The sequence below is a fragment of the Vanessa cardui genome, chromosome Z (assembly GCF_905220365.1).
Source record: "Vanessa cardui chromosome Z, ilVanCard2.1, whole genome shotgun sequence".
Classification (NCBI taxonomy): Eukaryota; Metazoa; Arthropoda; class Insecta; order Lepidoptera; family Nymphalidae; genus Vanessa; species Vanessa cardui.
Genome location: NC_061154.1, coordinates 9,869,748 through 9,880,326, shown reverse-complemented (window position 1 = coordinate 9,880,326; position 10,579 = coordinate 9,869,748). Strand labels below are relative to the sequence as shown.

At 30.5% G+C, this 10,579-nt stretch overlaps 1 protein-coding gene across 3 annotated transcripts; it reads left to right on the top strand.

Moving 5' to 3' along the window:
- Positions 1 to 3,388: 3,388 nt before the first annotated feature.
- Positions 3,389 to 8,001, top strand: LOC124543227. Of its 3 annotated transcripts, none has more exons than XM_047121362.1 (6): positions 3,389 to 3,488; positions 3,742 to 3,872; positions 4,699 to 4,812; positions 5,092 to 5,175; positions 7,645 to 7,683; positions 7,839 to 8,001. In XM_047121362.1, exons 1-6 carry the CDS (start codon positions 3,398 to 3,400, stop codon positions 7,947 to 7,949), a joined length of 570 nt encoding a protein of 189 aa, XP_046977318.1. In that variant the 5' UTR covers positions 3,389 to 3,397; the 3' UTR covers positions 7,950 to 8,001. The 3 variants fall into 3 exon arrangements, with proteins under 3 accessions (XP_046977318.1, XP_046977320.1, XP_046977319.1); XM_047121363.1 differs by lacking the exon at positions 3,389 to 3,488 and adding an exon at positions 3,573 to 3,670; XM_047121364.1 differs by lacking the exon at positions 7,645 to 7,683.
- Positions 8,002 to 10,579: the final 2,578 nt, after the last annotated feature.

Below are 10,579 nucleotides of genomic sequence, written 5' to 3'. Positions count from 1 at the left end.
ATTGTTATTGATGTTGTACCTATGTGTGTGAACTTAGATGTTAGAATTAAATAATTGTCTTTTACTTGATTAAATTATTCATTCAAATCATTGTCTGGGAATTTGATTCTATATTTTTCTGATTATTATTTAAATGACTTTACTTTTAAATAATTTCCTATTGTATTCATTGAATATTATTTCGCTAAATATACTCAAATGACTTTAAAATATTTTTTACGTTTAAGAATAAACTTTAAAACATTTGTATTTGCTTGTGAAGCGTTTATTTAATAAAATATTATTATTTAACCATATGTGTATGTATGTTAGTATATAGTATTATAGTTATATAAGGTCATATATAATTTAATTCTGTTTAATTAACTGCACAATCTACTTTTTACAAATTAAAATTGTAATATTAAAAACCAAAGATTTGTGACTTTTAAATGAAACAAATGTTTGTTTCTTTCGTATTACAATATACAAAGCACATTTACTTTTTAGATTTATTTTACTTCTTCTATAACTCAATGAAATCTGTTTCTTAAGACATTAATTGTTTTTAAATTTTTATATTGTAACAAACAATCAGTCTCGAAAAACTACTTCATAAATTTGTAACCTCACATGTAACGGCTGTGTACGACGTAACATACTGGCAAGTAGAGAAGCAGGGAAGTCTCAATGATAAGATGTCGTTACATGTGAGGAAATTATTTGTCAGCCTTCTAATAAACCATTATATCTACCGATAGTAACCGGAGTTTAATTTTTGAATATTACCTTAATATTTAATATTACTATAACATTTCTTTGACCTCTAATGTCATCAAAGTAATGATAAAAAACTAATATTTCTTCTTAACTTATTCGCACGTTATACGAGTGAGTTCGTAAACAAATACTTGATCTATTAATCTCTTTATGTAAATATTTCCTGCATCTACTAACCATATATTAAATAAAATTCAATTACGCTTTCGTAGCGATTTTAATTATAAATTAATTATCAAACTTTGACTTAAATAATAAATTATATATAAAATCTGTAATTTCTCAATGATATAAAGAAATAATACTCAATTAAAATTGTAGACTAGGAATCAAGAAATTATTATAAATAATAATTTATTTAAAAGACCTACAAAATTATTTACTTTCGTACATATGAAATAGTAGTAGACATATTCAATATTAACATTTACATAACATAACAACATAACACAAACAAAGAAAGTTAGTAATTTCTTTAAATATTTTAAATATATTAGTACATATTTACACAGCTTAGATGTAGCATCGGCAAAATTCGTAAAACCGATTACTGCCGATTTACATAACCAATAGAAATAGCTCCATAACGCGCCACTCGACGCTATTCGTCGCTATAGATTCTCGCTTCAGTTCAACCCAGAGAAAGCAAGTGCATGTCTAATTGATGAATATAGGTCATATGATATTAGAATTTTTTCATTCGCATAAGAAATAAATATTGATAATTTGGATGGTCTGGGTACCTAAGTCGGATGTGATCGGTTTTACGAATTTTGCCGATGCTACATCTAATTTGTGTCGGACTATAAGCAGTTTATTAGAACTATACAAAAGTCAACAAAAATTAATATAAAAAGAAACGATAGTATGATATTATCTGTATTTGTATGATCATAACTCGTTCATATTTTAACATATATAAATGAACTAGAATTGGTAGTTTCTCTTATATCTAGTAATGGGTTTCCGAAGAATGGATAGGAGTTTTATAGGCAATCACTTAAAATTTCATTCACTACTGGGCAAATTTAGATTTAGAAGTCAAAATTTGAGAAAGATTCATCGCCAAAAAAATACGTCCGGTCATTAATGGAAAAATGTTCGATTTATTTGTAAAATACGAAATATAGGTAAATTAGGCCTAACTGGACGAAACCTTGTCCTTATCATATTAATAAACCTAAATAGTTGTTGAAAGCGAGTAAAAATGTTTTATTCTAATTCACTGTAGACCAATAAAATAGCGCCGAAACTCTTTAGAAAGGTTTATTAATTAGTGGATTACTAAATGATGTTAAAGCCTTGCCGTTAAAACATTAAGTTGTGTCAAATGCTGTGATCCACCATTATTTTAAGACAACACTGTTTTACGCGCAAATTTCAACGAATCGCTTCAAAAGATTTTATTGGAGCCAGGTGGAGTTTGGTGGTGATTGAACTTAAAATTAAATTAGAAAAAAAATAATTGCCTCATATAACCCTGGCAAGTCTCATGTTAATTCGAAATTAATTATGGTTAAATTTCTAATAATCGGCGAACACTATTTATAATTTTTAGACACAATCTCTTTAAACTTTTAACTAAGTATTTATCATAACAATATTCTATTCAAAGTTGATTAATGACAGAAGAAATATTTAGAGAAAATGCCTGTGGAGTAACACAAACGAACAAATATTTCATAATTGTTGTATATAAATTAAAAAAAGTTAACGCTTTTATTTTTCTAATTCGAAATTTCAATTTTCTTTCTAAGGACGACATTATTAATTTATTATATAGTTATTATTTTATTATCATTATATTCCACATAAGATTATTTTTTTGGTTCTTAACCCAGATAACAGTATTTGTGATTCAAAGGAGAAACGCTGCTAGTTTTTCTTGCAACCATTTCATGCAGATTTATAATTTTGGTTAGTACATATTTATTTATCCTTTTTAATATAAACATTACGATATAATGTCGCAAACAATTTATCAAAACAATATGTTACTTTTCTATAATTTGTTATAGTAATAAAAAGCCCGAGTAAATCATAAATGTGATAAGGGTTGTGTTAATATGTAGTATAATAATAATAACTCTTTATTGTACAAAAAAAAACTAACATTCAATTACACAATATAAAAAAAATAAATGTACAAAAGGCGGTCTTATCGCTAAAGAGCGATTTCTTCCAGAAAAACAGCGTGGAGGAGTTAATGTGAAAAAACGGAAAGCGGGTGTACAGCACAGAGGTTAAATACATATCTGGTAAATAGTATTTGGGATATATGAGTAAGATTCTTATAAGAATTGTGCAGGATATCCGAAATATAATTAAAGACAAAGATTTTTACACACAAAATTTGTTTTATGGTAAGTTTATGAAAGGTGTTAAGGCAATTTTTTAAATCATTTTAAAATATTCATCGTCGTATGTTTTTAAAATATTTTGTCCCAAGATTTCAGAGATATCCGAATGATAACACAAGATATGTTTTCTTATTGTTCGCTGTTTACAATACACCAAAACATTCAGGTATTACAATTACATCACCTGTTTTTATTATGAATCAATAACATCTTAGTCTTCGTGTTTGGTCCTATTTAGATTCATAGTTATTTGCTAATCAACGGGCTATCAAATCATAATGATTGTAGAACTCTGTATAATACTGCGAATTGCATTGAATGAAAGCCAACACTACGCTTTCCAGGGAGCAACTATCGAAACTTGTAAAGGTAAACAGTTTTTTTCAAGGAAACGCTTGCACACTCGTATAAGTAGACGAACGTTTTAGCTTCACACTCATTTCTTCAACGATTTTAGTTGTCGATTTCGAGTACATTCTATATAATGCAATTACATATATTTTTAGCTGCACTTTCGTATATTATATCGGATTTTGTGGTTTCTTCAGAGTGTAAGTGAGATACGTTATTTAAAAGTGTAAGTATTTTCTTCAACTTGATTAATTACTATTTCTATTTTTAGCGACAAAAGATGCAAATGCCGAATTTACACCGACTCAAAAATATTTGCCAAATGAATATAATTCTCCGCAAGAATCCTGGGATGTGAATAATGCAATGAAGTCTTTATGGATATACCGCCCGCCACTGATAGTAAGATTTTTTTATATATTATAATTTTTAAGTAAAATTGTTATAGACGTATATTTTTTTATACTATCTGAGGGATTTTTTTATAATCTGGTTGGTTAATTATTTATGTAATTGTACTTTACTCAACATTAATGTAATTAGTAAATTAATCGTGCCATATTCCTGAAATATTTCAAATAAAATGCATTATTTAAATTTATACGTCAATTGATTGATGTAAAAATTAAGATAAATTCTTGATATCAGATAAAATCAGGATGTAATTGAAACAATTTTTATTTACACGATTACATGGGAAAACTTAGTATTATTGAAGTAGTATGTCCTACTATAAATTATTTCTTTACAAACGGGCCAACTATTATTTTGCCTCTTCGCGGGACAGCTACGCTTGGAACTCGCTAAACGTAAAGCTAATTGGATAGTGTGACAGTATCTAGGGACCAACCGTTGGTCACTATTTATCAACCTGTAAATTTTCCACTGCTGGGCTAAGGCCTTATTTCCCTTTTCGAGGAGAAGCGTCGGAACACGGCTGTTCCAACGGGGGTTGGTGGAATACACATGGGGCAGAATTTTTATGAAATTAGTCACATGCTGGTTTCCTTACGATGTTTTCCTTCGACGGTAAGCCGTCGAGCACAAGATAAATTATAAACACAAATTAATCACATGAGTACTCAGAGGTACTTGTCGGGGCTTGAACCCGCGATCATCGGTCAAGAAGCACGCGTTTTAACCACTAGGTCATCTCTGTGCGTTCTCAATTAAATATCTATGTTATGTATTTCGTATGTAATAAATATAAGTGAATAATTTTCAACAGCAACCTCATCAAAGTGAAGACGAACAGTCGCATCGTGTCGTCTTAAAACCACCACATATGATTACGAGGCTCGCGAAACCGCTTACATTTGGTTTTGATCCATTTTTTAATAAGGTAAAAATATATCTTTTTATATTAATATCAATCAGTTCAAGAATTTTTACGCCAATGCGTTAAGTGGTTTGAGGGATACGATTTTTTTTTTTAATATTATTTTATAGGTGCAATTACCTACATACATATATCAGGATATAAAAATGTACCTATAAAATTTTGATTCAATTAAAAATGCTTACAAATGAAGATGATTAGGCAGTGCAGTCTATTGTATGTGGTGTCTTCATACTTGTTTTATTATTATTTTATGTTTTCATTTTATGTTTTTATTTGTAGGGATATTTCGAGCCCTTTGAAAGACGTCAGAAACCCGTCTCTCTAGTAGCATTTAGAAAAAATGGAATTCAGCCTAGAGAAGTGGTAAGGATATTGTTCGAATTCATTTAAATTACTGATTGCTGTAGTAATAGTATTAAAATTTAATAGAAATATTATTTCATTCTATAGTTATTATCCATTCTATAAAAAGTAAATATTTAGTCTAAAATTAAATTATTTATAACGCCATCTATCGATACGTTTGCGTATTATTTGTTTGCTATCGAGTACAACTTCAATCCTATATAGTTATAGTTTATCTTGTAGCAGCATAGATGGCGCTGTAGTAGTAACGTAAATGCATATATTGATTTTAAGTTATAGACCGGGAACCTTTAAAAAGGTGTTAAATAAATAAGTATTTCAAGTATGGCAGCACTTTTTCCCCCTACTAGAAGTATGGGAAAAATAATAACGGTCATATTTTACCAAATACTTTCCAAAAATCCAAATGCAATACTGGTAAAAATCGTTTGGCGATAAAAAAAAAATTACTCCTTTGCTGTGGTATGGCAGCCATTGGGAACAGTCGGAAAAGTATGGCAAGGTTATTTTCGTGAATGGCTACTCGACGATAATATGCTATCCAAAAATAAGCCTGGTACCAATGGTTGAATTGTTTTATTAAAATTAACGTATTCGCGTCGGTATGGCGGGCTGTAAGCCACACTCGAGAAATATGGCATTACGCTACCGCCTACTTCGTTTTTTTTCGACTATCTAAAAATACAAGCATTTTTGTGGAACAAATCGTTCGACACACGTTATTTTTCCGACGCGTTCGATTAACGCCCACGCGAGTGGGCCGCCGGTGCGAGCGCTACGACCATCATTTTCCTTTTTGCCTTTACGTGATTAGACCCCTGAAGAACCGCCATACTGGTACAAATGACCAAATATTTTGTCATTATCATCTCCCGGTCTATTAGCAAACCTAAACAATTTTATATTATATGAGAAAAGTAATAATCTTATAAAACTCAGAGCGTTTAAAATGTGGTTAGATTAATATAAATCATCTATTTCAAGTCTTACGTCCCAGTCATTACTAAAAATGAAAAAAAAAAGACTATTCTTAGCAAATAGCTCAGTTCGATAAGTACCATTTATGTTGGGGTTATGACGACTTAGGATGTTATTTTTTTTTAATGTCTAATAATTTTGATACCATAGTTTTGGTTTTGTTTTCCTATAATATAAGTAATAGAGTTGGCGCCATAAAAAATATTAGCTACATCTTCCATCAAGAATGCACCACCAACTTTTGGTAACATTAATGCTAGTTCTATATTGTGATGATTGGGCATATTCATTACATACTCTGCAAAAAGCCCTATCACAAATATACATAAAAATTAAAGTTAGATTAGAAAGAAAGATAATATTGGCACATAATATAATAGTTATTTATTGTTTTCATGGATAAGTCAATAATTCTGGACTTTCCACTTCCTTCTGGCTACTAAACGTCCAAAGGTAGTTCAACCGATTGCCATGAAAATTGGCATACGTAAATATTTAACCGCGAGGAATATTTGCCGCTTCCTTTGTTTATTAGCGAATGAGATTTCGTTCTTTCGTTTAGGTTTTCTAAGCCATCTTATGGTAATGAAAAAAGAAGTAGTTACTACGAATTTTATGATTACAGTACTAATGCAGACTTCTTTAAATAAAACTAATTGCAAACTTTTTCTTCTGTATCGTTTTACTTTACAATGCATCAAGATGCGTCGCAATTGCATTTTCGCATCGTATCAGTGGCATGCTAAGGTTTCGATACGCGGCGATATTGAACTTTTCAGATAAATATGGGAATGTAAAGTTAACGTACAGCGAGCAGGATGCAATTTGCATCCTCTCAATTGTCAATCGACACATTCCGAACGAGATGCACGACAAAATGAGAGCAAATAACCCCAGCTCCTGTTATTATTCGTCACGAAAATGAAGCGTTTATTGAACTCAATTTCAACCGTTTTTCCTTTTATTAGGTGTACAAAAGTTTTATATTCTATGACGAATTTCGAAAAGAATGATTCAATTAAAATTTATAATTATTAACTTATTATTGAATTACTTAATGAATGTACGAATATAATTAATTTTATTGAATCAGTTAATGTCAATAGAAATTCTTCGCAATGCTGTGTTTCTCGGAGGGGAATTCGCGATTCGCTATAACTGAACCAACTCGTATAGTTTGCGATGTGTGCACAAGTGTATGCATAACTTATCATTCAACTTGTGATCGTTTATTAATAACATAACTTTGTTTTTGTTTGTACAACTTGTATTATAATGAATGATATTACTTAGTGGAGGGGCAAGACCAATACTTTATTTGGATAAGAACATATTTGCGAACTCATGTGGTGCAAGAGACATCACTACGTTTTCGCCTTATGCGTTATATAGAGAGAATTTTCTAATATTGTCAGTTTTTTATTTGTTTAATTGCAAGATAGAGGAAGCTGAGACACAACTTTCTGTTAATTTATATTTAATTATTAGATTACAGAAGTAAGCGCCACAGACCTGAGAAGAAATGCTGTAAGTTTCAACAGATCCAATACCAGTAGTTTTACCCAAACTTTGGGCGCGCGAAGTCCCTATAATTGTAAAACTGCTGGCACTGGCTGACACCGACTTCGCTTACGTCACGTGTTGTTAACGCTGGTATTAATAGCTGTACATTTAATTTTTAGGCAGTTGCTAATGATCAAGTCGAAACAGCTGAAGTGGCGGAATTGCAGTCAGCGTTCAACGATATCAGTAATCTATGGCAGGACCAACCATACGACATAAGAGATGTTTAGAATCTTTTAAGATATTTATTTAATAAGTCAATTTAAATATATAGTGATTAGACAGAAATTTGTGTCATTATTTATATAGCTAATCGTTCTATTAATATCTTACCAATGTTATAAAAGAGAGAGTGTATGTAAGTTTAGTCACATTGCAACTATCTGTTAGAGACTTACAAATGATATCGAAATCATTATTATGTCATCATTATTATATCATTATAACTACTAGGAATAATTGTTATATTGCCATGTGGAAGAAATACAAAAATCAAAACTGATAACCCCCCTTATGCGAAAGTCATTCTATCTGTATGTCTGTTGCTCTGTCATGGTTATGTCACTTAACCTAATTTTATGAGGTTTGGTTAGACTTTAAACTCCAAGAAAGGCATTGATTAATTTTTTGTATACTCTAACCACCATCCTAACCACCATCCCTTAAAACGCGAGCGAAAAGGCATGCAATAACTAGTACTTTAACTGATGTGGCACAATTCATCATTCATCATTTATTACTAAGTCAATGAAGATATGACTATAGATGTAGGTAATAATCATTCATAAGTCAGTAATGTCAGATGAAGCAGTTAATGATTATCACACTTTAAGTATCTTATGTTACGTCACGTAGGTAAGCTAAAATTTTGACGAAATTTCGTCATGTTATTAAAATTATTTCGTTTGAACTCTTGACTAATTATTATTATTTATACTTTGTGAATTATTACGATGGTTGTTTTTTTATTCTTGTATTTTTAAGGGGCCTTTATAGGCAGCCAGCCAGAAAGGCCTTTATATGTCGGCCCCATCGTTATACGCTAAATTCAATCAAAAATTCGTATAACTAATCAGTTTGAGAGAATTAATAACAAATTCATATGTTTTAATTGCTAAAATACTGGAAGGCTTACTAAGAAAAGCCAATATTAAATTAATTTAATTTAAGTTCATATTTTAGCATTTCTCTCAAACTGGGGTTACGGACGCACATTACGATGGTTATTTGGATAAAAACTCTACCTGATCAATTGGCTTCTAAATATTTCAGTGTCCGTTACTGAAGACCATGACTACGAATCTAAGTCCTTTCCGTCTTCTTTAGAGACAGCTCCGATCGGATTGTTTTCACAACATGGAACGCAATTCTTGATCGCCATTGTCATTCATTTAAATTTAATTTACAAGTTATTAAAATAAACATCACATACAAATAGGCGGCAAATATTTTGTGAGTAACACACCACACGCAAGTCGCAATAACTTTGACAGGCCTTTTCCCGCCTTCCGATGACGGGACATAAAGTCTTAAAAAAATAAGGCAAAGGATTTAACATCTCGGCCTTAAAATCCCTAAAACCTTTATAATCGGATGCTTTATTTTCCATTATTTGTCTTTTGTACATAATACGGAAAATAATTTTGAAACACACTTTGGTCATAACTGACATTGATCCGCGTATTAACACTACAAACAAAACCAATTGAAAATATTCAATACTTAAATTTTGAATAAAAAAAATGGTCACACTGCCAATCTATAATAGCAATAACATTGTTTAAAAATATATAAGATGACAAGCCGTGACATTGAACTGCATATTACTGAAAGCTATAAATCACCTTGATCCGAAGACAATGAAGACAATACATGGCATTGTAAAAATAGTGGTCTGTTTTTATAATACAATAAGCGAACATTATATAATACGGTGACCAAAGCATGACAATAATATATTTAAGCCATCAAATGAAGTGATCACCGTCAAAGATAAGTAGTCCAGATTATTATTTATTTTTAAAATTTCAAAATAATTTTGTTAGAGCTTTAGGACGCATTTGTGTTGCACATAAATTCATTTTCCTCATAAATCTAAGAAATCATTATATTTCATTATTACGATTTTTTTTCCCTTTTTTTATTTCTTGCTGAGAAAACTACATATTTATTCATATATTTAAAAGCGAAATAAAATTGACTTAATAGAATTGAATACTACATACTTTTACTCTCAATACTCACTTAGTATGAATTTTACTCTTAGGAAATCAATAAGGACGGCTATTATAAGTACAAAATCAACTATATGATCAGAATATCTATATCTTGTATCATTGGTTTATTTAATGTTGTTTAATGTAAAAATCTTAACACGAACATACGAGCGTTTTACGAAAGAGGTAGTAAATAAGATTCTGAGATAGACTGCTATTAAAAAACGTGTATCTCAACAGAAGCTTGAAGTGTTTTGAAGTTATTCTTATTTATATTTCATTTCATGTTCAGCGGTGAAGGTAAGCATTGTTCAGGAAACAGTATGTTTCTAATGAATTTCTGACATATCCTCTGAATATATGGATGAAATACCCTAGAACCTAGAAACCTTCTCCTTCAGATCTCTTTCTCCTTACTTACTATTACAAAGCGTGTCTCTATCTTGCTGATATTAAAAGTAAATTTAGTTTTTTATTTTAATCACGGTACGATTGATCCACAGTTATAATATCTCAGTATATTAAAACAAAGTGTTAAATTACGGTTTCATTAGAGCAAACATGACGAACCAGCCATTTCACAAACGCTAATCAAAGTTAGATTTACTAATCCCACTGAATATTTAACGCTCATTGGTCGCATA